This window comes from Macaca mulatta, chromosome X (assembly GCF_049350105.2).
Source record: "Macaca mulatta isolate MMU2019108-1 chromosome X, T2T-MMU8v2.0, whole genome shotgun sequence".
NCBI lineage: Eukaryota > Metazoa > Chordata > Mammalia > Primates > Cercopithecidae > Macaca > Macaca mulatta.
The window spans coordinates 57,651,616-57,679,096 of NC_133426.1; the positions used below are offsets into that span (position 1 = coordinate 57,651,616).

At 37.5% G+C, this 27,481-nt stretch overlaps 1 protein-coding gene across 4 annotated transcripts in view; it reads right to left on the bottom strand.

The window, feature by feature from the left end:
* The window catches only part of LOC708994 (zinc finger X-linked protein ZXDA), a 148,869-nt gene extending 122,075 nt beyond the window's left edge, over positions 1-26,794 (bottom strand). For all 4 annotated transcript variants that reach the window (XR_013412990.1, XR_003726172.2, XM_077989163.1 and 1 more), the window contains exon 1: positions 24,375-26,794. Coding sequence is in view for 2 of the 4 variants with exons in the window: in XM_077989163.1 (XP_077845289.1) it covers positions 24,375-26,765 (2,391 nt within the window). In the remaining 2 variants the exon portion in view is untranslated. The remainder of the gene's footprint in view (positions 1-24,374) is intronic.
* Between the last annotated feature and the right edge of the window lie 687 nt (positions 26,795-27,481).

Sequence of the window (27,481 nt, forward strand, 5' to 3'; positions counted from 1 at the left end):
CAAAATGGAATAAAACTAGAAATCAGTAACATGAGGTGTTTAAAACTGTACAAATACATGAAAATAAAACAACATGCTTCTGAACTACCAATGGATCAACAAAGAAATTAAAAAGAAAATTTAAAATTGTATTAAAACAAATAAAAATAGAAACAAAATATAGCAAAAGCCACAGAATGCAGCAAAAGCAGTGTTAAGGGGGAATTTTATAGCAATAAATGCTTACATCAAAATATAGAGAAGGGAGACAAGATGGCTGACTAGACACAGCCAGGAAGCACCTCTCTAACTGGGAGAAACCAAAATATTGAGTAACCTATCACACTTCAAAAATGTATTTTGAGAGAAAACACTGAAATACGATAAAGAATTGACACAGACACCAAGGCAGAAGAGGTAGGAAGCTAGAAACCTTGCACCTAGAAAAGTTGCCAAGTGTGAGGACTAGCTCCTGGCCTTGAACAGGTACTAAGGAAGAGATGAGTGAAGGAACTTCAGGGCAACATACTCCTGCCATGGTCCTCTGGGATCCTGACTACTATAGATCCCATGTCCCCATAGGCATTTGAATTGGCAAGGGGAACAGCCTGGAAAGTAGGCAGAGGCAGAATTCGAGCCCAGAAGGTTGGAGCACAGAACAGCTGCAGCAAAATGTAACCATAGATGCCCGTCTCCCAAGGCTCTCTATTTTGCTCTGAGTGGCTTTTGCCCCTGCTAACTGCTAGGCCAGGACAGAGAAAGACTGTCTTTCCCATGAAACTAGAGTGCATCTGATCTGAATTCCACCCGCCTGCCCTCTGGCCCCTCTCAAGGCCATGCTGCCTGCTACTTCGAGAGCAGGCACAAATTACAGCCTCCACTGACTGCCCCGCCTGAGTTCTTTGCTGGCAGCCTGGGAGGATTTTGCCCCCACCAGAACAGCCAGCACTTGACCCTAAGTGGTTAAAGGAAAAAACTGACTGGGCCTGCTCCCAGGGCAGATGACAGAGAAAGAACCGCCAAGTTACGGGAACATGAGCTGGGGGCCCCCAAAGCAGTCTGCTGGGCAAAAAGTAAATAAATAAATAAATAAACAAATTAAAAACAAACATAAAAACCTCGGAAGCATGGGTACTACACCAGTTCCACACCCATGGCAACACCACCCCATTCAGTAATCCTCCACTCTTGCCCCACTGCATCAACAGATCACCCACAGACATACCCATACCCCACAACCCACTCTAACTCTGCCAATTACAAAGAACCAGTGAGTCACAGGTGACTTGTGTCTCCTGTTGATCTAACCTTCAGTTGGAACTGCTCCTAAGCAAGGGGGAAGTGCAGCCTTCGAGGCCCCTCTTGGGTCTAAAACAAAGGCATGACACCAGCAACTGGAGGGGGCTCCATCAAGGCCTGGGAATGGACCTGGTGAGGGATCATCTCTCCCTCACCAATCTCTTGCATCCCAGAGCACTACTATAAATGCACTGAAATACAAAAGAGGTGCATGGCTGAGTAACAACATTTCTATCAGACCTCACTTGTTAAGGAAATTCAGGATTGCAGCCTGAATTTCCCCACGTCCAAAAAATTATCTCAGCACACTTGGCCAGTAAAACCCAATGAAGGAACTAGCCACAAATAAAGATCCTGCACAGAGCCTTGGCCATCTGAAGGCACTCAGAAATGAAGCCAATCAAGTATACTTAACATCCACCACAGTCAAATCCTCCAGGGAAATAAAAAAATATAAAAAGTAAAAGCCCCATCCAAACAGCAACAACTTCAAAAAAAAAAAATAAAATAAAATAAAAGGACAGCAGCCCTCTCAGATGAGAAAAAAATTAGCACACAAACTCTGGCAATTCAAAAACCCTCAATCACCCTAGTTCCCCAGCAATGGTTCATAACCAGATTGAAATGACTGAAATAAAATCGAACTCAGAATCTGGAAGGCAAGAAAGATCAAGATTCACGAAGAAGTTGAAACTCAATCTCAAAAGGCCAGAAAAATTATCAAAGAGTTAAAAGATGGGCCAGGCACGGTGGCTCATGTCTGTAATCCCAGCACTTTGGGAGGCCAAGGCGGGCAGATCACGAGGTCAGGAGTTCGAGACCACTGTGACCAATATGGTGAAACCCCATCTCTACTAAAAAATTCAAACATTAGCCGTGCATGGTGGCGCATGCCTGTAGTCCCAGCTACTCAGGAGACTGAGGCAGGCGAATCGCTGGAACTCAGGAGGCGGAGGTTGCAGTGAGCCAAGATCTCGCCACTGCACTCCAGCCAGGTGACAGAGCGAGACTTCATCCCAAAAACAAAACAAAACAAAACAAAAAAACCTCACAGGCTCAAAGTGAAAAAATGGAGACAGATCTCTCCAGGAAATAGAAAATTTTTAAAAAGCAGAGGCCATGATCCTTGTATCAAATAAAACAATCTTTAAACCAACAACAATCAAAAACGTCAAAAAAAAAAAAAAAAAGTCATTAGAGCCCGGGATCCCCCAACAAATTTGTCTGCAACTCAGGCAAGGCAGGAGGTCTGCACATACCCACAGGAAGAGGGTGGACTCCAGGAAGCCAAGCAGCGTCCTTCTGCAAGCCCCACTTCTAAGAAACCTCACAAGAAAAGACCCACTGGCTTGGAATTCCAGCCAGCCACTGGCAACAGGATGGAGAGACCAGATGGAATGAGGGGCAAGGACAATCTTTGCTGTTGGTTGACTCAGATGTTCCATCCTTGGGCTTCAGAGAATCGAAATGGTCTGGACAAGGAAGGGACTCCCCAGCAGTGCAACACAGTGGCTTTTCCAGATCATGGCCAGATTGCTTCTTTAAGCAGGGCCCCGATCTATTCCTCCTCATTGGGTGGGACCTCCAGCTGGACCCTCCAGCCACATCTGCCGGCACATATTAGGGACAGAACTCTGACCTCTCTCTCGGGATAGAGTGCCTGGGGGAGGGGAGGGCTACCACCTGGGTTAGTTAGAAAATCATTAGAGTGAAAAGACAATCTACAGAACAAGAGAAAAATTTTGCCATCTATCCATTTGACAAAGGTCTAATAACCAGCATCTACAAGGAACTTAAACAAATTTACAAAGAAACCACACACAACCCCATTTAAAAGTGGGCAAAGGACATAAACAGACACTTCTTGAAGAAGACATACACGAGGCCAACACACATACGAAAAAAAGGTCAACATCACTGATCATTAGAGAAATACAAGTCAAAACTACAATGAGATACCATCTCATACCAGTCAGAATGGCTATTAAAGAGTGAAAAAAAACAACAGATGCTAGCGATGTTGTGGATAAAAAGGAATGCTTTTACACTGTTGGTGGAAATGTAAATTAGTTCAATCATTGTGGAAGAGACTGTGGTGACTCCTCAAATACCTCGATGCAGAAATACCATTTGACCCAGCAATCCCATTACTGAGTATATACCCAAAGTAATATAAATCATTTTATTATAAAGATACATGTACATGTATCTTCCTTGCAGCACTATTCACAATAGCAAAGACATGGAATCAACCTAAATCCCATCAATGATAGACTGAATTACAAAATGTGGTAGATATACACCATGGAATACTATGCAGCCATAATAAGGAACAAGATCCTGTCTATTGCAAGGACATAGATGGAGCTACAGGCGATTATCCTCAGCAAATTAATGCAGGAACAAAAATCAAATACCGCACATTTTCATGTAAAAGTGGGAGCTGAATGACGAGAACACATGGACTCACAGAGGGGAACAACACACACTGGGGCCTGTCAGAGGGCGGAGGATGAAGAGAAAGACCATCATAAAGAATAGCTAATGAATGCTGGGCTTAATACCTGGGTGACTGAATGATCTGTGCAGCAAACCAACATGGCAAACTTTTACCTATATAATAAGCCTGCACATCCTGTACATGTACCCCTGAACTTAAAATTTAAAAAAAAAATACACATCATTCCTAATGCTATAGGCTAGTGAAGCAACATTGAGGGAAAAAAAAAGAAAGTCATTACATACTGATAGATGGTTCAATTAAATAAGAACAATTAACTACCCTAAATATATGTACCCAATATTGTAAAACAAAGATTCATAAAAGAAATGTTGTCAGACCTACAAAAAGATTTAGACAGCCACATAATAGTGGGGAAGTTCAACACAACACTGACAATGTTGGAAAGATTATCAAGGTAGAACACTAACAAAAAATTCTGGACAAAAATGGGACAATGAACAAATCAAACCTAATGGATATCTACAGAATACTCCATCCAATAACAACGTAATGCACATTCTTCTTATCTACATACCAAACATACTCTGAGATTGAGTGCACACTTGGAAATAAACCACATATCAATAAATAAAATCAAAGTCATACAAACTATACTCTCAGACCAAAGTGCAATAACAATAAAAATCAACCAAAAAGAAACCACACTATAACATGGAAATTAAGCAACTTACTGCTGTATGACCTTTGAGTAAGCAATAAAATTCAGACAGAAATTTAAAAAAAAAACAACTTTGTTAATAAAAACAGAGACACAACATACCAAAACCTGTGGAATTATATGGAAAGTTTATAGTGCTAAATGCCTAAATCAAGAAGTTAGAATGATTACTTTTTTTTTTTTTTTAATTTTCAAGGGTCTTTCTTTCTTTCTTTCTTTCTTTCTTTCTTTCTTTCTTTCTTTTTTTTTTTTGAATTTCCAACTTTTAAGTTCAGGGGTACATGTGCAGGATGTGCAAGTTTGTTACATAGGTAAATGTGTGCCACAGTGGTTTACTGTACAGATCATACCATCACAGATCATACCATCACCGAGGTATTAAGCCCAGCATCCATTAACTATTCTTCCTGATATTCTCCTTCTTCACACCCCTGCCCTTGACAGACCCCAGTGTGTGTTGTTGCCCCCAATGTGTCCATGTGTTCTCATCATTTAGCTCCCACTTATGAATGAAAACATTCAGCATTTGTTTTTCTGTTCCTGCATTCGTTTGCTAAGGATAATGGCCTCCAGCTCCATCCATATCTATGCAAAGGATATTATCTTGTTCTTTTTATGTCTGCGTAATATTCCATGGTGTATATGTACCACATTTACTTTATCCAGTCTATCACTGATGGTCATTTAGGTTGATTCCATGTCTTTGCTATTGTGGATAGTGCTGCAATGAGCATAAACATGCATGTGTCTTTATAACTGAATGATTTATGTTCCTTTGGGTATATACCCAGTAATAGGATTGCTGGGTGGAATGATATTTCTGTCTTTAGGTCTTTGAGGAATCACCACACTGTCCTCCACAATGGTTGAACTAATTTACAATTTCACCAGCAGTGTGTACGTGCTCCCTTTTCTCCACAACCCCACCAGCATCTGTAACTTTTTTGACATTTTAATGATAGCCATTCTGACTGATGTGAAATGATACCTCATCACGGTTTTTATTTGCATTTCTCAAATGGTTAATGATGTTAAGCATTTTTTTCATGATTGTTGACCACATGTATGTCTTCCTTTGAAAAATGTCTGTTCATGTCCTTTGCCCACTTTTTAATGGTGTTTTTTTCTTGTAAGTTTATTTAAGTTCCTTACAGATGCTGAACATTAGACCTTTGTCAGATGCAGAGTTTACAAATATTTTCTCCCATTCTGTAGGTTGTCTGTTTACTCTTTTGAGAGTTTCTTTTGCAGCAGCTCTTTAGTTTAATTAGATCCCATTTGTTAACGTCTCCTTTTGTCGAGATTGCTTTTGGTGTCTTCATCATGAAATCTTTGCCTATGCCTATATTCTAAATGGTGTTTCCCAGGTTTTCTTCTAGGGTTTTTATAGTTTTAGGTTTCACATTTTTTAAATCCATCTTGAGATGATTTTTGTATAAGGTGCAAGGAAAGGTTCCAGTTTCAATTTTCTGCATATTCCTAGCCAGTTCTCCCAGCATTGGTTATTAAATAGGGAATCCTTTCCCTGTTGCTTGTTTTTGTCAGCTTTGTCAAAGGTCAGATGGCTCTAGGTATACAGTCTTATTTCTGGGTTCTGTATTCTGTTCCATTGGTCTATGTGTCTGTTTTGGGGCCAGTACCATGCTGTTTTGGTTACTGTAGCCATGGAGCATAGTTTGAAGTCGACTAGCATGATGCATGCAGCTTTGTTCAGTTTGCTTAGTATTGTCTTGGCTATTCAGGCTCTTCTTTGGTTCCATATAAATTTTAAAATAGGTTTTTCTAATTCTGTGAAGAATATCAATGGTAATTTAATGGAAATCACATTGAATCTATAAATTACTTTTGGCAGTATGACCATTGTAATGGTCTTCCTATCTGTGAGCTTCTTCCTATCTGTAAGCATGGAATGTTTTTCCATTTGTTTGTGTAATCTCTGATTTCTTGAGCAGTGGTTTGTAGCTTTCCTTGAAAAGGTCCTTTACTTCCCTTGTTAGTTGTATTCCTAGATATTTTATTCCTTTTGTAGCAATTATCAATGGAAGTTCATTTGTGATTTGGCTCTTCGCTTGCCTGTTTTCTGTGTATAGAAATGCTAGTGATTTTTACACAATGACTTTGTATCCTGAGACTTTGCTGTAGTTGCTTATCAGCTTAAGAAGCTTTTGGGCTGAGACAGCAGGGTTTACTAGATATAGGATCATGTCATCTGCAAACAATGATAGTTTGACTTCCTCTCTTCCTATTTGAATACCTTTCTTTCTTTCTCTTGCCTCACTGCCCTGGCCAGAACTTCCAGTACTATGTTGAACAGGAGTGGTAAGAGAGGGCAAGTTTATCTTGCGTCAGTTTTCAAGGGGGATGCTTCCAGCTTTTGCCCATTCAGTATGATATTGGCTGTAGTTTGTTATACATGGCTCTTTATTTGAGGTGTGTTCCTTCAATACATAGTTTACTGAGAGTTTTTAAAATGAAGGGTGTTGAATTTTATCCAAGGCCTTTTCTGCATCTATTGAAATAATCATGTGGTTTTTGTCTTTAGATATGTTTATGTGATGAAACACATTTATTGATGGGTGTATGTTGAACCAACCTTGCATCTGGGGCTGAAGACTACTTGATCATGGTGGATGAGCTTTATAATGTGCTGCTGGACTTGGTTTACCAGTATTTTGCTAAGGATTTTTGCATTGATGTTCATCAAGAATAAAATACTGATTTCTTTCTTTCTTTCTTTCTTTCTTTCTTTCTTTCTTTCTTTCTTTTTTCTTTCTTTCTTTCTTTCTCTTTCTTTCTCTCTCTCTCTCTCTCTCTCTCTCTCTCTCTCTCTCTCTCTCTCTTTCTTTTTTCTTTTATCTCTCCAGGTTTTGGTATGAGGATGATGCATGGCCTCAGAATGAGTTAGAGAGAAGTCATTCCTTTTCAATTGTTTGGAATAGTTTCAGTAGAAATGGTACCAGCTCTTTTTTGTACCTCTGGTAGAATTCAGCTGTGAATCCTTCTGGTCCTGAGCTTTTTTTTTTTTTCTTTGGATGATAGACTATTATTACTGCTTCAATTTCAGAATTTGTTATTGATGTATTCAGTGATTGAAATTCTTTGTGGTTCAGTCTCGGGAAGATGTATGTTTCCAGGAATTTATCCATTTCATCTAGATTTTCTAGTTTATGTGCATAGAGGTGTTCATAATATTTTCTCATGGTGTTTTGTATTTCTGTGGGGTCAGTGGTGACATACTCCCTTATCATTTCTGATTGTATTTATTTGACTCTTATCTCTTTTCCTCTATTAGTCTAGCTAGTGGTCTATCTATTTTATTATTTTATTAAAAAATCATCTCCTAGATTCATTGACTTTTTGAAAGATTTTCATGTCTCTAGCTCCTTCAGTTCAGATCTGATCTTGGTTACTTCTTGTCTACTGCTAGCTTTGGGGTTTGTTTGCTCCTGGTTCTCTAGTTCTTTTAATTTGATGTAAGGTTGTTAACTTGGGATCTTTCTACCTTTTTGATGTGGTCATTTAGTGCTATAAATTTCCTTCTTAACACTGCTGCAGCTGTGTCCCAGAGATCCTGGTATATTGTATCTTTGTTCTTATTAGTTTCAAAGAATTTGAATTCTACCTAAATTTCATTGTTTACCCAAAAGTAATTTAGGAGCACGTGTTCAGTTTCCATGTAGTTGCATGGTTTCAAGTGAACTTCTTAATCTTGAGCTCTAATTTGATTTTGCTGTGGTCTGAGATACTGTCTGTTGTGATTTCAGTTCTGTTGTATTTGCTCAGGTGTGTCTTACTTCCGATTATGGGACCAATATTTGAGTAAGTGCCATGTGGTGATGAGAAGAATGTATATTCTGTTGTTTTTACATGGATTCTTTTGTAGATATCTATCAGATCCACTTGATCAAGAGCTGAGTTCAGGTCCTGCATATCTTTGTTAATTTTTTGACTCAATGATCCTAAGAACTTGCTTTATAAATGTGTGTGCTCTTGTATTGGGTGCATATATATTTAGGATAGTTAGCTCTTCTTGTTGAATTGAACTTTACCATTATGTAATGCCGTTCTTTGTCTTTGATCTTTGTTGGTTTAAAGTCTGTTTTGTCAGAAACTAGGATTGCAACCCCTGCCTTTTTCCATTTTTCATTTGCATAGTAAATGGAATCCCTTTATTTTGAGCCTATGTGAGATGGGTATCTTGAAGACCGCATACAGATGGGTCTTGGTTCTGTGTCTGGCTTGCTATTCTGTGTCCTTTAATTGGGGCATTTAGCCCACTTACATTTAAGGTTAGTATGTGGATTTGATCCTGTCATCATGATGTTGGTTATTTTTGCAGACTTGTTTAGGTAGTTGCTTCATAGTGTCACCAGTCTTTGTACTTAAGTGTGTTTTTGTAGTGGCTGGTCATCTTTTTTTTTCTTTCCATATTCAGTGTTTCCTTCAGTAGTTCTGGTAAGGCAAGTCTGGTGGTAACTACTTCCCTCAGCATTTGCTTTTCTGTAAAGAATCTTCTTTCTCCTTCACATATGAAGCTTACTTTAGCCAGATGTGAAATTCTGGGTTGAAAAAAGTCTTATAAAAATGTTGAATATTGGCTCCCAATCTTTTCTGGCTTGTAGAGTTTCCACAGAGAGGTTCATTGTCACTATGATGGGCTTCCCTTTGCAGGTTACCTGGGCTTTCTCTCTGACTGTCCTTTACATTTTTTGTTTCATCTAGACCTTGGATAATCTGATGATTATGTGTCTCAGTGATGATCTACTCTTGGCGTATCTTACTGGGATTCTCTGCCTTTCCTGAATTTGAATGTTGGCCTGTCTAGCTGAGTTGAAAAAGTTCTCCTGGATAATATCCTGAAATATGTTTTCCAAATTGGTTCCATTCTCCCCATCTTTTCAGGTACCCCAGTCAGTCTTAGGTTTTGTCTCTTTACATAATCTCATATTTCTTGGAGCTTTTGTGGATCCCTTTTCATTGCTTTTTCTCTATTCTTGTCTGTCTGTCTTATTTCAAAAAGACAGTCTTCAAGCTCTGAGACTTTCCTCTGCTTGGTCTATTCTGGTATCAATACTTGTAATTGCACTGTGAGGTTCTTGTACTGCATTCTTCAGCTCTATCAGGTCATTTAGGTTCCTCCCTATTCTGGCTATTCTGGCTGTCTGCTCCTGTACTGTTTTATCATGATCCACCAAAGAAACACAATAATTGCCTAGCAATAGATACCAATAAAAAATAATTCTTCAAAATGCCAGATAAAGAATTCAAAATAGCGATTTTAAAGAAGCTCAATAAGATGCAAGAGAAATCTGAAATCAAATATAAAGAAATTAGACATAAAATTCAGGATATAAATGAGAAATTTACCAAAGAGATAGAGATCTTAAAAAAAAACAAGCAGAAATTCTGGAAACAAAAATTAATTGAAGAAAATACAAAATACATTTAAAAGCTTCAAAAACAGACTGAACCAAGCAGAGGAATCTCAGAGCTTGAAGACAGGCCTTTTGAAATAATGCAGTTAGACAACATTTTTTTTAAAAAAAAAGAATAAAAAAATAACAAACAAAGTTTTTAAGATGTTTGAACCTACATAAAATGACCAAGCTTGCAAATTATCTGTATTCCCAAGGGAGAAGAAAAATTAAAACTTTAGAAAATATATTTAGGTTAATAATGGGTAAAAATGTCCCAAGTCTAGCAAGGGAGTTAGACATGAAGTTATAGGAAACCAAGTGATCCCCTAAGGCAAATAGATTGCAAAAAGTATTTCATCATGGCATATTATATCTAGAATGTCTAAAGTCAATGTGAACAAAAGAATTTTAAAATTAGCAAGATAAAAGCATCTAATCACCTATAAAAGAAACCCCATCAGATTAACAGTGGACTTTAAAGCAGAAACCTTATGAGCCAGAAGAGAATAAGATGGTATTTACAAAGTGCTGGAAGAAAAAAAGTCAGCAAAAATGTTTATGTCTTCGCAGAACACACTTCATAAATGAGAGAGTAATAAAGACATTCCCAGACAAGCAAAAGCTGAGGGAATCCATCACCACTGGATCAGCCCTACAGCAAGTGCTGAAAGGAATATTAAACACAGAAGTGAAAGTTCAGTAGTCACTATCATGAAAATATATGGAAATATAAAACTCAAGTCTTATAAAACAACCACACAAAGGAAGAAGAGAAAGGAATCAAATGGCAACATGACAGAATTTCATCAAATCACCAAGACAAGAAGAGAAAAATTTAAAAAACAAGTATTTGAAAACAACAATATGGTGGGAACAAAGCCTTACACATCAATTTTAACCTTGAATGTAAATGGATTATGTCCTTTGCATAAAAGATACAGATCAGCAGAATGAATTTTAAAAATGCTGCCTAAAAGAAACTTGCCTTGCCCATAAAGACACATATAGACTGAAAATAAAGAAGTGGATAAAATATTCAACACAAACAGAAACTGAAAGTGAGCAGAAATAGTTAGACTTTCATAGATTAAAACAGACTTTCAATGAAAAATGGTAAAAAAAAAAAAAGACAAAAAATATCATCATAAATGATAAGTGGATCAGTTCAGCAAGAGGATATAACAATTCTAAACATATCCAACACTGGACCACTGAGATTCATAAAACAATTACTAGACATCAGGACAGATATACACAGCAATACAATAATACTGGAGACTTTAACACTTTACTTTCAGCATTAGACAGATCATCCAGACAGAAAATTAATGAAGAAACACTAGACTTAAATCAGACTTTTGACCAAATGGACTTAACAGACACGTACAGGACATTCTACCCAACACCTGCAGAATGTACATTTTTTTTCATTAGCACACAGAACATTCTCCAAGATAGATCACGTTAGGCCACAAAACACATCTCAACAAATTTTAAAGTACTAAAATGAATATCAACTATCTTTTCAGACCACAGTAAAATAAAAATAAAATAAAAATACCAAGAGGAACTATACAAGTCATAGAAATTAAACAAAGTGTTCCTGAATGGTCATTTGATCAATGAAGAAATGAAGACAAAAATTAAAAATTTTGAAACAAACGAATATGGAAACCCAAGATAACAAAACCTGTGGGATATAGAAAAGGCAGTGTTAAGATGGAAGTTTATAGCATTAATGGTCTACATCAAAAATATAGAAATATCTCAAATCAACAACCTAACATCATACCACAAAGAATGAGAAAAGCAAGAACAAACCAAAACCAAAATAAGCAGAAGAAAAGAAATAATGAAGATCAAAGAAGATCAAAGGAGAACCGAACGAGAGAAAAACACACACACACACACACACACACACACACACAAACACAAAAAAAGAGAAGATCAACGATATGAATAGTTGGGTCTTCAAAAAGATAAAATTGATAAACCACTATCTAGAATGGCCATGAAAAGAAGAGAGAAGATCCAAATAAAGTCTGATATGAAAAAGAAGACATTACAATTGATAACATAGAAATAAAATAGGTCATTAGAGACTATTATGAACAACTATATACTCACAAACTATAAAATTTATAGGAAATGGATACATTTCTAGACACATACAACCTTCCAAGAATGAAGGATAAAAAGCCTGAACAGACCAATAACAACTAGGAAGAATGAATCTCCAATAAAACATATCCCACCAAGGAAAAGCCAAAGACTGTATGAATTAACAGTTGAATACTACCAAATATACAAAGAATAATTATCACCAATTCTCCTGAAACAGTTCCAAAAAATTCTCCTTAACTCATTCCACAAGGCCCATATCACCCTGACACCAAAACCAGACAAAAACAGAAGAAAAAAGATTAAACTGCAGACCAATATCCCTGATTAATACAAACACACAAATTATCAACAAAATAATAGCAAACTGAATCCAACAGCACATCATTAAGATGAAACACCATTTTAAAAATGGGTTTTATACCAGGGATGCAAGGATGGTTCAACCTATGCAAATCAATAAATGTGATATATCACATAAACATAATTAAGGACAAAATACCTATAATAATCTCAATAAAGTAAAAAAAAAGCATTCAATAAAATTCAGCATCTCTTCATGATAAAAAAAAAAAACTGTTAATGAACTAGGCATAGAAGGAACATACTTCAAAATAATAATGGCCATATGTGACAAACCCATAGCTAACATCATACTGAATGGGGAAAAGTTGAAACATTTCATCTGGAACTGGAACAAGAGAAGGATGCCCACTCTCAACACTCCTATTCAGCATAGTACTAGAAACCCTAGACAGAGCAATCAGGCAAGGGAAAGAAATAAAAGGCAGCCAAATTGGAAAAGAGGAAGTTAAATGATCCCTGTTTTCTGATGACATGATTGCATATCTAGGCAAACCTAAAGATTCCACCCCCAAAACTCTTACGCTTTATAAATGAATTTAGAAGAATTGCAGGATGCAAAATCAACATACAAAAATCAGTAACTTTTCTATACATCAATAATGATCTAGCTGAGAAAAAAACAATAAGGCAATCTCATTTACAATAGCTACAAAAAAGTACCTAGGAATACATTTTAGAAAGAAGCAAATGATCTCTACAAAAAAAACCCCTACAAAACACTGATGAAAGAAATTGAAGATGACACAAATAGAAAAACATTCCATGCTCACAGATTTCAAGAACCAATAGCATTAAAATTACCATACTGCCTAAAACAGTCTACAGATTCAATGCAATCCCTATCAAAATGACAATGTCATTTTTAACAGAATTAGCAAACATAATCCCAAATTTCATATGAGACCCCCCAAAAAAAATCTGAAAAGCAAAAGCAATTCTAGCAAAAAGAACAAAGCTGGAGACATCACTTTACCTTACTTAAAAGTATACTAGAAGGCTATAGTAACCCAAACAGCATGGTACTCTTATTAAAATAGACACATGGATCAATGGGACAGGATAGAGAACCCAAAACAAAAAGCCATATATTTACAGCCAAGTTATCTTTGAAAATATCAAAAAGAACACACATTGGAGAAACAACACTTTCAGCAAATGGTGCTGGGAAAAATTGATTTTCATAAGCATGGGAATGTAACTGGATACCTGTCTCTTACCATACACAAAAATCAACTCAAGCTGGATTGAAGATTTAAATGTAAGTCTGAAACAAATATTCTAGAACAAAACCTAGGGAAAACTCTTTTGGGCCTCCGTTTATGTCAATAATTTATGACTAAGATCTCAAAGGCACAGGCAACAAAAACTGAAATAGACAAATGAGACTTCAACTAAAAAGCTTCTGCACAGCACAGGAAATAATACACAAAGTGAACAGACAACCTGTAGAATGGGAGCAAATATGTGTAAAGTATACATCCAACAGGGTACTAGTATTCAGAGTATACAACGAATTCAACCAACTCAACAAAGAAAGAAAATCTCATCAAAAAATGGATAAATGACATGTATGGAGATTTTTCAAAAGACCTACAAATGCCCAACAGATATGTGAAAAAAGTATGCAACATCACTAGTCATCAGAAAAAAATGCAAATTAAAATCACAATGAGATATTATCTTACCCCAGTCAGAATGGCATAATTAAAAAGTCAAAGAATAACAAATGTTGACAAGGATATGGAGAAAAGGGAACTTTTATACATTGTTGATAAGAATTTAAATTAGTACAACCTTTATGAAAAACGAAGTATGGAGATTTTCTGAAGAACTAAAAATAGAACTACCACTTGATCCAGCAATCTCACTACTGGATATCTACCCAAAGGAAAAAAAATCATTATATTAAAAAGATAGCTGCACTTGTATGTTTATTTCAGCTCTATTCACAATAGCAAAAATATAGAATAAACCTAAGTGTTCATCAATAGATGACTGGATAAAGAAAATGTGGTATGCATACACAATGAAATACTATTCAGCCTAAAAAGAATGAAATCACATTTTTTGTAGCAACATGGATGAAACTGGGTATCATTATCTTAAGTCAAACAAGTCAGACACAGAAAGACAAATATTTCACATTTTCACTCATAAGAACTCTCGTATCTGATGGTGAATGTGTAAATTAGTACAAATACCCTGGAAAACTGTTTGGCAGTACTTACTAAAATTTAACATACCTAGTTACACTCCCATTTATTTATTAGATTGTTCATAGCAGCATAATTAGCACTTGCCAATAAATGGAAACAATATAAATGCCTATAAGTGGAAGCTAAAAAATTATGGGTGAGGGATACACTATAATTCTACAACAAAAATAAATGAACAAGCCAGGTGTGGTGTCCTATGCCTGTAGTCCCAGATACTAGGTGGGAGGATACCTTGAGTGCAGAAGATCAAGGCTGCAATGAGCTATGATAGTGCCATTGCATTCTAGCCTGGATGACAAAGAGAGACCTTCTCTCTTAAAATAAAAATGAATAAATGAATTGTTTATACATACTAAATCATGGCTGAAGTTCACAAACAAAATGTTGAGTAAAAGAAGTCAAAAACAAAAAGAATATAAACTTTCCATAAAGTTTAAAAATAAAACTAATCTGTAGTTTTAATATATTAACACAAAAACTTGTACACAAATATTGATAGAAAAAACTAATCATATCTAAAGGTGGAAACAACTCAAATGTCCATTAATTAGTTAACAAATAAAGTGCAGTATGTTTATATAATGCTATATATTTCAGCCATGAAAAGAGTAAAGTACTGATATGTGCTAAAACATGGATGAACTTTAATAACATCATACTAAGAAAAGCCAGATACAAAAGCATATATTGTACAATTCCATTCATATGAAATATGCATAATAGACAAATCCATAGAGACAGAAAGTAAATTAGTGGTTTCCTGGAGATGACAGAATGGAGAATGATTATGGGATTTCTTTTCAGAGTGGCAGAGGTGTTCCGGAATTATCCAGTTGTGATGACTCAGCAACATTATTAACGTTTTAAAAATGACTTGACTTGTATATTTTAAAATGGTGAATTTTATATTATGTTAATTTTATCTCAATAATAATAATAAATGAAGAGAAACAAGCAAATAAAAAACATCTAATTTTTGGTTTGAAAATCAAGTTATTTATTTTGGTACAGGGTGGCAGTGACTAGCAGAGGATATGAGGGAGATATGAGGTTCTGGTAATCCTTTCATCTGAGTAGTGGCTTTATAGGTGTATTCATTTTTTGAAAATTAATAAAGCAATTTTGTAATGTAAGTTATATTTTTAAAGTATGTTATATTTCAATAAAAGTTATAAAAATAAAACTTACAAATTAAAAAATGTTTTAGGGCCAGTTAGAATTCAATACATGGTAACTTAAAATTACATCAAGGCATGATTAAAATACACAATATAGCCTCACAACTAACAATCTATAGGTTGTTATCTGGAGGTGTATTGGATAATTCAATAATCTTGAAAATAAAAATCAATTAGCAATTTTAAAGACATGAATCAAAGATTCTCATTTAGTTTAAAAATACTTTAAAAAATACTTGGAGTGTAAATACTTAAAAACACCAACTACTAAAATTATTATGTAAAATAATCAATAGCCTCCAATTTGATAACATTTTGGCATTTTATAGTCAGGGCCCAAATTTGTAACTTTTCTTCTTACTTTTTACTGTCTTCAAGAAACTTTCAAAAGATAGATTGTATTAGACAGACAGATTACCAATGTTGCAATAATGGCTCTTTGATTTTTTTTATGTCTAACTGTAACTGGAAAATTCTGGACATGCTTCAAAATTGTCATTGTGCTTTTATCCAGATGTTTTCAACCAAAGACACTTAGACTGAAACACTTGGCTAGAGATCAAACTTAACTATTTGATTGTTTGAATTTTATTTTCTCATTTCTATTTTTGGGAAGAATCCTCAATAATTTTTATAAATATAGACAACATTTTATCTTTAAGAATTTTTTAAAGAATCTATGGTGAAGGACAACAAGAATCACTTTGCAAATAATTTTCTATCCAGTGTGTTTTTGCAATATTCAGTAGATTTGGTACATAGATTTAGCAGTGAAAATGACTATCCAGTGCCTACTGTAAAAATGAAATATAATGCAAGTTAGTCAAATTTTTAGATTTCACATAAGACTTACTGCTCTAGATAAACTATTCTAAAAATGAACTGAATAAAAATATGCTGAATAATATACAAGAGTGGATTTATCAGCAAAATTTATAAATACAGAATTAATAAAAAATTAATCTCCTTTTTCCAATTGAATTTGCCTTTCATTCATTTCGATAAGTCTTCCCTGTTATCTAAAAAAGTAGTACAGCTAGTCCAGGTTTCTCCATTTTCAAAGTAGCCACATTTCTAAAGTTATAAACACTTATTTTAACAATGTTCTTAAATCCTATTGCTTCCTAAGTACATAAATAAAAGTGACATACCCAAATGGCAAAATGAGCCTGCACATAAAAAAAAGAAAAGCAAGTTTTACTTAATCAACAATATTTTAGGAAGTGAGGCAAAAATAATGAATATTGGCTTATTCCCTCTTCCCCTAGCATGTCATAACATTTGATGCAATTCCTATTATTATTAATAATTTAAAATAAAATAAGCTCCAGAAAGCACAAGAACATAAAATGACTTTGAAGGGGAAGCTGTTGCATCTCTTTGGAAATATCAAGGGCCAAGTTTAGCATTAACCAACTAATGCCAACACAAATTGGGAGGAAAAATAGTTCTCACTCTGCCTAGCAGCACATTCTAAAATTGGACCTCGCCTGGAATGAACTGCTACTCTATTCACTGAGTCATTGCCTGTGGAATTTCCATTTAGCTCTCTAATCTGGCTAATTTCCCTACAAATAGACATGAGAGAAGCTTCCTTCTTCCACATGCAGTATTACGTTGTTTCACACTACAGTTATATCCCTCTACTGTGTACACAGGAAAGGGAAATAAGTCTTGACAAAGATTAATCATTTCTTGACTTTATTCCAAGGAAAGACTGGCTTAGAATTGAAATATTTTCATTTTGGCTACCATTTCTAATTTTTATTGTTAAATGTATTTATTTTTTAAACTGACAAAAATTGTGTATATTTATCATGTACAATATGTTTGAAAATATGTATAACACTGTGGAATGACTAGATAGAGTTAATTAACACATGCATTACCTCTTATATTTACTTTTTGTAGTGAGAACACAAAATATTATTTATCACTATAGTGAGCTTTATTTTTTTATAATAGGCTTTGTTTCCTTTCCAAATGTATTCAGTTAGTTATACTTTATTCAGAATGTGAGATACTTGCTTGATGATTAACCCTATACCTCACTACATGATTGGTGAAGTTTCAGGATTCTTCATGTTAAACTCCAGTAGTTGTCATTCCCAAGTATCAAATGAAGTCTTTATAGCCTTATTTTCAGCTAGCATACCTATATAAAATAATTACCTTCTAATTAAAGTCTTTTTTTGTTTCAGAAAATTAAAATTTGCTTGTGTGTCCAGTATAGGAAAGTAAAAATTATTTCAAAAATTACAGGTGTAAAATCATTTATTTATATGCTATGGTTTTCTCATTTGGAAACAAAATGTTTGTTTTATATAATTTTCAAAAGATCACTCTCAGGTTTTATACTTAATATATCCAGGATTACAATCTAGAACAAATCAAAATATAACATAATTTACAAATTATTTCCCATAGTATTTTGCTATAATTAAAGCTACCAGTCACAATTCTGTTTAAATTTAAATTTAGGACAGTTTATCCTAATTGCTGTATTGCAGCTTAAATTTTAGATTCTTAGAACTTTTTGAAAAAACTTTTGATAATCTGCACATTGAAATACTCCTCATTACAATTTTCTGTCCATACTGTGAAAATAACAACCACCGTTATATTTGAATCTGTATAATTCTAATATATAACCATCTAGAAATTGATTATATATTATTTTTCATTGCTTGCCGAATTTTTGTTTCTGTCTAGCTTGTAATGTGTGTGCGTAAAGGGCAGAATTGGTCAAATATGTGCTAAAAATGTTTGTTTGAATAAAGTAATGCAACATACTTTTGTGTTATACTTCATAGTGCCTCACAGAGTAGGCACTCAATAACCACCAGCTGCTTAATAAGCTGGTAATGATAAGACATAGTGTAAGGATTCACAGTTAGTGCTCATAAGAATAATTATCTCCTTTGTTTAAAATACTGAGTTAAGATATTTTCCATAGGCAGAATGATGTTTAATGTGTTTTGCATGTGCATAAATGTCAGCAGAAAACTAGAATGAGATGTATTGTTCTGTTGACAATGCAGGACAGCAAAGTCACCATCAAACAAAATGTAATTGTTAGGTAATTATACTATTTATTTACTCTATTTTTTTGCACTCCATGCTCATTGAGTTATCACCATTAGTAGTCAGGGTAACTATAAAATGTGTTACATTAGGGTGTAAAGAGAAAAGAGGATGTGACTTCTGTGACTGAGTTTCCATACACCATCACTTGCCATGTTAGCTAATGAAAGAGAGGATTATGAGTAAGAAGCCCCAAGTATCACACCAAAGTTGGTTTTTGGACAATCTTAGTCCTGTCTCTTCCAGTTTAAGAGAAATACAGTTAAAACTCAATCTAACACAGTTTATCATGAGAAACGATTGAAATTAACGACTAAGGAGTATCCTCCAAATTATGGAGATCTGATTTGTTATATTAATAAGCACCAAATAAAAAATACCTGTTGAATATCTGTAGTAGCAAAAAGTAGTAGTAAGAAAGAAATGGAAGCCAGAGATGACATAGTTCATTTTGATACAGAGTGATCTGGGCTTATATTGTACAAGGTTGAAGAGTCCTGCAAATTCTCAAAGGGAAATAACATTATAAACATCAAATGTGAATCTAAGAACAAGTGAGGGAGCCAAACAAGATAAAGTCATGTCACTGTCTAATAGTGTGGATAATCTAGAATAAGCATGATTTATTCAGAGATAGCCATAGTTTATCACTTCCTGATAAATTAAGCATATCCTAATCATCTTTCCATAAATATTCCTGAAAATATTTTATTACACGACTTTGTTCATATTAATCAAGTGTAATTTTTATAGCATCCAAGAAATCCTTAGGAACATTTTTAATCTTCCTTTCTCTTTCTGATGGGTGTCCTATATATTCAATAAGTTACCAAATCATATTCATTTCCTCAATTAGGACACATCTCCTATATCTCTGTTTCTTTTCGTCACCACTCCAGTCCAAGCCTTCATCACAACACTCCGGAATTACTACAACAGATTCCTAAGTGATTGCACTATTTCCCCCATCAAATCCATATTATGCATGTCCACTATATTAATATTTTTATATAATCACATTTGACTTCCCTTCTCAAATATCTTCACTGGCTTTCAATCATATCCATAATAAAGTCTTGTCTACTCTGACTGGTTTGTATTGCCTTCCAGAATTTGGCTCCATACTGGCAGTCTAACTCTAACACCCAGCACTTACCAAATATGAGCCCTGAATTTGAGTTAGGCTGTTTTTCACAGTGTTGTGTGGCTAATTCCATTTTGAGTTCTTTCTTTGTGCTTTTCTCCCAGGCTGGAATTCACCAACACTCTTCTTCATATAACTAAAAGTAACCACCCATTAAACTCCAGCTCCTGCCCCTCCTTTCACTCCAAGCCATTCATTTGGTGCCTGAAAACATGTTTGTTGATTTTGTTTAGTTGTAAAATGGCTAATAGGTGAATTTTTATGTCCTCTCCAAAATTAAGATACGGCTCATATTTTACTCTTGTTATCTATATCCCTAGTATTCTACCTTGCATTCTGTAAGGAGTCAGTAAATTAACTTGAAATATACAGAGGGGACCATAGCTTAAATATTGTTACCAAAGGTCCCATCTATTTAGATTGCATAAACATATAAGATTCATTTTTAATGATTGCTTTTTATAGGTTGTTTTGTGCTTAAACAATCTGTTCTCTAAACACTTGGTCCCTAGCCATTTGGGCACCAGAGACCAGTTTAGTGGAAGACAATTTTTCCACGGATGGGGGGATAGTTTTGAATGATTCAGGCACATGACATTTATTGTGCACTTTATATTATTATTACATATTCACCATAATGTAGAATCAGTGGGAGCTCTGAGCTTGTTTTCCTGCAACTAGATGGTCCCATTTTGGGGTGATGGGATACAGCGATACATCATTAGGAATTAGATTCTCATAAGGAGTGTGCAATCTAGTTCCCTCCCATGTGCAGTTCACAATAGAGTTTGTGCTCCTATATGAGAATCTAATGCCACTGCTGATCTGACAAGAGGTGGAGCTCACTTTCGCTCCCTGGCTGCCACTCACCTCCTGCTGTGCGGACCAGTTTCTTTTTTTTGAGACAGAGTCTCGCTCTGTAGCCCAGGCTGGAGTGCAGTGGCCGGATTTCAGCTCACTGCAAGCTCCGCCTCCTGGGTTCCCGCCATTCTCCTGCCTCAGCCTCCCGAGTAGCCGGGACTACAGGCGTCCGCCACCTCGCCCCGCTAGTTTTTTGTATTTTTTAGTAGAGACGGGGTTTCACCGCGTTAGCCAGGATGGTCTCGATCTCCTGACCTCGTGATCCACCCGTCTCGGCCTCCCAAAGTGCTGGGATTACAGGCTTGAGCCACCGCGCCCGGCCGCGGACCAGTTTCTAACATGCCATGGACTAGTACCTGTCCGTGGCCTGGGGGCTGGGGACTCCTGCTTTAAACCCTAGCATCCAATTTGCTTTTTAAAAAATTATTAAGCAAATCTTTCAAAAAAGTTACATATATATATATATAAATAAGTAAATATATAAATTTCAGTTACATATAAAATATATACAAATTTCAGATATATATATATACATTTTAGTTAGGCCTTACATTTCAATTGTCACATATTTTGAGTGAGTTGCATTTAATTTAGTTTTTATCATCATGAAGTTATCAAGTGGATCTGTTTGATACCAATAATTACCAAGGGATTATGAATATTTCCATCAGGAAATTAATCATTGCTTTATGTGGAATCAAGGAACAGTCAAAAATACTCTGTTATACTAATGTCTTATCTTATTTTTCCTGGATGGGAATATGAAGCATTTAATCCACAGAGAAAGATGATCTTCGTATTCTAACAAGTTTCACTTTTACTATTTAAGGCTTTCAATTATGTAACACTATAATGAGATAACTGGTAAAAATGTCAAGATTAACATATTTAAACTAATGATAAATATGCTCATCAGGATCCCCCAGAATCAAACCTTCTTGCAAGGCATTTTTTATTGTGTTTTCAATTGGCAAAATGTTAATAAATCAAGGACTGAAGATGAACAAAAGGCAAACGAGATAAAATTAAATCATGTCCCATTGTTTAAACAAAAAGGCAAGCTTATGCCAACACTAACAGAAACACGAATATATTTACAGTCACACTTCTGTCTGTAATTACATGCCATGTCAACTATCATGCTGGGACAACAGCATTGAAAGAGAAATCTTTTGAAAAAATTGAACAAAAGAAACCATGTGAGCTCACGGACAATCACAAGATTTTTATCTTAAAAAAAAAACAACAATTTGTCCTTTGAAAATTCTATAGACCATAACAAAAGCATAGCTTATGATAGTTTTCATGGGAAGAAATAGGTCTAAGGGATTAAGGAAACAATGTGACAGAGTTTTAAAATATCTATATGGTTATATATCTTAATGGATGCCTATGACCCTTGAGTTCACCTCAGGCCTCTGCACTTTCTATAGGAAAATAAAAATAATCTATTTAAGAGGACTTAACTAATGACAACACATTTCTAAAATGGGCTTAAAATCTTTCTAAAATACTAAGGGAGAACTGTTAAACGGTTAGACACAAAATTCTATTTCTTTGAATCAAAAATGTATGTGTATTTTTTGCTTTTTCATTGAATAAGTACAACCAACTTAAAAATTATAAAGACAGTAAAGATGTATAATATCAAGGTGGTAAATATTAAAGTGTACTGTTAAAGTGCCATAATAATTGTTATCCCCAAGTATCTACATGTAAACAGTACTGGGTTACAATGGTTGAAATCAACCAATAGTGTTTGCTACCATGACCACATTTTAGAAAAGGAAAAGTAGAACTACTTCTCACTAACGCCTTATATAAAATATCTCCATTATTATCTGATTCATGTATAAACACATTGCCATCTAAATCAAGAAAATAACTTCTCAATGTACACACATACTTGCAGCAATACTGTGACTGAAAAATGGGCCATAAGAAGAATGGCTGAGAGATGGTGACCATGAAAGAGACCTGTCTAATTTAAACATAAATAAAAGAGATTCATGGCAAGGACTGGTGTACACCTACAAGGAAATAGGGTGGAGTACGAAGAATGTAAGAGAAATCAATTAAGTTGGGAGGCAGCAAACAGTTATAAACAAAATAGTCGTGAAACTCAAGAGTCAAATGGCAGAATGGGAAATATTTCCTCTCTGTTTTGAGCTACACACACAATTAATAGTTACTAAGTTAAATATATTTGTAATCTGAGCTAGGTAAATTTTAATAAGAATTGTAGTTCTGACTTTGCCATATTACCTCACAGGATTGTGAGGATCAAATATAATAGTTGTGAAAGTGCTAAACTGTAAAATGCTATACTCATGTAAGATAGATGGTATCTACTCAAAATGCAGACAAAACTCTCTCATTTCAACTCTAAGAGTGAGCCAGCAATGAGCTCTCTAGGGCACAGAGGGGAGAAAAATCTCCCTCTGGTCTATGTCCAGATTGTCTTGGAAGAATAGACTGAATACTCATTGCATCAGCTTGCTTTGAATGCAGACCAAAGATACTATGAAATTGATCTAATGGACATGTGGCCAATGCCACAAAAGAACAGTGTGGAGAAAAATCCTTCTTAATCTGTTGAAGAAATAACTTTCTTTTCCTCTTTCTTAACCTTCACAAATGTTTATTTCGTGCACCATCCTGATATTAATTTGTGCTAATTTCTCCCCTTTGAGGAGGGAAAACAAGGGGCAGGAAAGGGAATGAAGATTCACCAAAATATGCTGAAACATACGTAACATTTCCTTTCAATACAACCTACTGGGGTAGAAAAAATAAGTCTAGGATGTAACACATATGTTCACATTGCTATGACCATTTTACAGATAGAAAACTGAGGCTAAGAGAGACTAACTTATTAAAGGCCAACTTATTCAAAACCACAAAGCAAACATTTCACCCTGGGTCTGAGTGATAACAAAAGCCCTTGTATTTTCCACAACAAAAACATACCTTCATCATAAGAAAAAGGTTAGAATGATAAACAGCTAAGAAGAACCAATCCCTATTTTTAGCTCTTTTTTTTTTTTGAGTTCTATCATTAGATTTTCGTACTGTGTAAAATTTCCATTAAATTTTTAATGTAAAACACCAGTTCCTCAATCTTTCATTATTTAGTGCTACAGGGCTCAAACCGCTTTTCATTACAAGTACAAACAATGATTAATAATTGCAAAACGCCCGAAATTTTTTCAAGAAAAAGCACAAAATCACACACACACACACAAAAAACTGAAAAGACCTTATGAGCAATGAGTTCAAACCACCACAATTCATAAATAAGGAAATTAAGGCTCAGATAGGTTAAGTGACTTGCTCAGGGTCACACAACTTGTCAGTTACAGACTCAAGATCAGAATTTAGATCTCCAAACTTGTAGTCCAGGGCTGTGCTCTTTTTGTAAACCAAAGAGAAATGACTGCACTTAAACATTTAGTCCAGAACATCCTCAAAATTGACTGTAATAAAAGTAAGCCACATGGCAAGGAACAAATAGAGTTGGTTCATACCAAAAATGAGCTGCCAGTCACAGTGATAACATTTCTTTCTTTCTGAGAACCATGGTTTCCTGCTGCACTGGGGAATCCAAACTGGGTTTCTCCCTCCTGTCCAAAGAAGTCAGGATGTACGTTCCACTCCGCTTTGGTTGGTGTCAGTAGTTCTGAGACACTGTTTTCACAAAGGGTGCTTGAAGGAGTCAGAGCATCTGTCTCCACTGTTAGCTTACTGCTGGGTGTTAAAGCCTGAGGCTCTGGACTGGAGTTTTTCATGGCCAAAGAGCCCAGAGATCCCAATGGCCCCACACTTACACTTGAGACCTCATCCATATCTAAGGGGCTCTGCTGAAAACCAGTGGCCGCCGTTCCAAAAAAGAGAGATGTATCCAGATTTTGAGGAGGGTCGCTGGTGGCCTTCAAGGCCAGAGGGTCCACAGCCTGCCCTACGGAATTATTATTATTAGCAGGGAGGTGCCCTGCCAGAGTCGAGCTCACAGAAGCCACATCAATAGTCAAGATTCCAGAGTTCACCAATGCTGTGTCCAGCACTGCAGCAGAAGTACTGTCTGGTACATCAGAAAACAGAGACACTATCTCTGCATCTCTGAGATCATCCTGTCCCTGGCTGGTAAGTTCACTGCTGGGTGTAAGAGAATTTGCTGCTTCTAACTGAGCTAAGAGATCCTGGCCCACCTTGTGCCTTTTGGTCATGTGCGTCTTCATGCTGTGCTTGGATGTGAAGAGTTTATTACAAGTGGAGATGGGGCAACGGCTTTTCCAAGTGTCCACATCCTGCAGGTGTTTCTTGGAGTGAATGTAGAGGCTACTGCGAGCAGAGAACCTGGCACAGCAGCCTTCCACAGGACACACGAAAGGCTTTGTGCCCAAGTGGGTTATGCTGTGGCCTTTCAGATGTTCAGCTCTCGTGAAAGATTTCCCACAGCCTTCCACAGGGCACATGAACCTCCGGTCATCGTCGTGCTTCCTTTTGTGCCTTAAGAGTTTGGACATGCTGGTGAAGTTCCAGCCACAGCCATCAAAGTCACAAAGGAAAGGTCTCTCGCCGGTGTGACTCCGCAGGTGAATTTTCAGCCTACAAGCCTTGTCATATTGTTTGCTGCAGCCAGGAAAAGAGCAGGAAAACAGTTCCTGTTCCCTGAAATGGGCGCGGTTATGGGAAAAGAGAGCACTCACTGTGATAAATGTCTTCTTGCAGCCAGAAAACGCGCACTGGTAAGGCCTCTCGGGTTCGAAGTGGCTGCGCTGGTGGGCGCTGAGTTTGGCCTGCGTGGGGAAGCTCTCCTCGCACACCTCGCATTTGAATGAGTTCTCCTGCTCATGGCCCTTCATGTGCGCCTTGAGGTTGTACACGGTGGTGAAGCTCTTGCCACAGCCCTCCGCCGAGCAGCCAAAGGGCCGCAGTTTGTCGTGAGACTGCAGGTGCCTCTTGAGCTTGTAAGAGGTGGTGAAGGTCCACCTGCAGTCACCCAGGGGGCATTTGAAGGGCCTCTGGCCCTGGCTGCTGCTGTGCGTCAGCAGGTGCACCTTCAGCTGGTGCTTCTTGGCGAAGGATTGCCCGCACAGCGCCTCGGGGCACAGGTACAGCACTACGCCTGGGCCCGAGCCCAGCGGTCCGCGGGGGCCCAGGGCGGCGGCCGGGCCCTCCGCCTCCTCCTGGGGCGCCGGAGCTGGCGCGGGTTCGGCCGGCTGGGCTAGCAGGAGGTCTGGCGGCAGCTCTGGGCAGTCACTCGGCTCCGCGGCACGCGGGAACCCGGCTTGGGGGGCCATCAGACACCTGGGGGGCTTCTGGGCAGGAGCGGCCCCGGGCTTCCAGGAGTGTGATGGGGGCGTGGTCAGGGTGAGGAGGCCGTTCTCAAAGCGCAACAGCAGGTCCTGGTTGTGGATAGTGACTGTGCCGGTGAAGGCCGCGGCGGGGCTGGGGGCAGAGATCGGGGCCTGAATGGGAATCGCGGACAGAAAGCTGGGGCCCCGCGCAGAGCAGCCCGCGGGGTTCGCGCCGCTGTAGTCCCCCTGGAGCCCCGGGCCTGCCTCGGCCTCCTCCCTCAACACAGGCCCTGCGGCCTGACACGAGCGCACTGTCTCCACGTCGCCACCCACCGGGTCAAGCAGCACCAGGAGGAAGTCGTCGCCGCCGTCGCCGCTAGGTTGATCGGGCATCGGCGCCAACAGGCTTGGGCCGGGGCCTCGTGAGGCCCTGCGGGCCTCCTTGCGCCGCCGCCCGGGCCCGCCATCTTGGAGGTCCCGGAGCAGCAGGAGGCGGCGCGTGGAGACCTGGCCAGCCGGCGGGTCAGGGCCTCGGTGGACCCGGCCGCCACCCGCGGGGATACCGCCGCCGCCGCCCTGTAGTGTCCCGCGAGCCGGGAGCAGCTTCGGGATTTCCATCTCTGTGTCCCAGAGGCTGGGCTGGAACCAGAGCCCAGGAGGAGGCGCGACCCCGCCCCCTGCCGCGGGTCTGAACAGGTTCCTAAAAGGGGGAAAAAAAGTGCAATGCGGTGAAACTGGCCCTATCAGATATTAAAACGTATTTAACGCCACAGTGATTTAAATATTCTGGTACTGGGTCTCTGGAACAGAATAGAAAGCCCAGAGGTAGAGCCTGGTATGCATAAATACGTTCTACGGTTAATATACGTAAGTAATTAAGGAGGTCTTCTGAGGTGATGGGGAAATGACGACAGCTTGTTCAGTAATGCTGTGGAACACCTAGGCCTCTATCCGCTAAAAGCAATTTTAATCCGTGACTCATTGTATATACCCGAATAAACACACCCGAGCCCCTCCCAGTGTTAGACAAGTTGCTTGGTACTTTTTGTGTGTTAAAATTTGTTTACCGGCTGGCTGCCTGCCTGGATTGATGGATGAAAGACAATTCCTGAGAGAATAAACTGTCTCTGTGTCAGCATTAAACGACCATAGTGCTGGCATTTCTGCCAAAAATGTCCTTCCCCTTCCCACCTCCCCGCGGGACAACTTCCATACTCACAATTGTCTTGAGCAAAGTCCTCGGTACAATTTGCCACATAGTTCAATTTTTGTCTGCTGATACAGAGGTCAGAATGAGTGAGAGATGTGGCCAAAACAGATCAGCATTGTTCAGC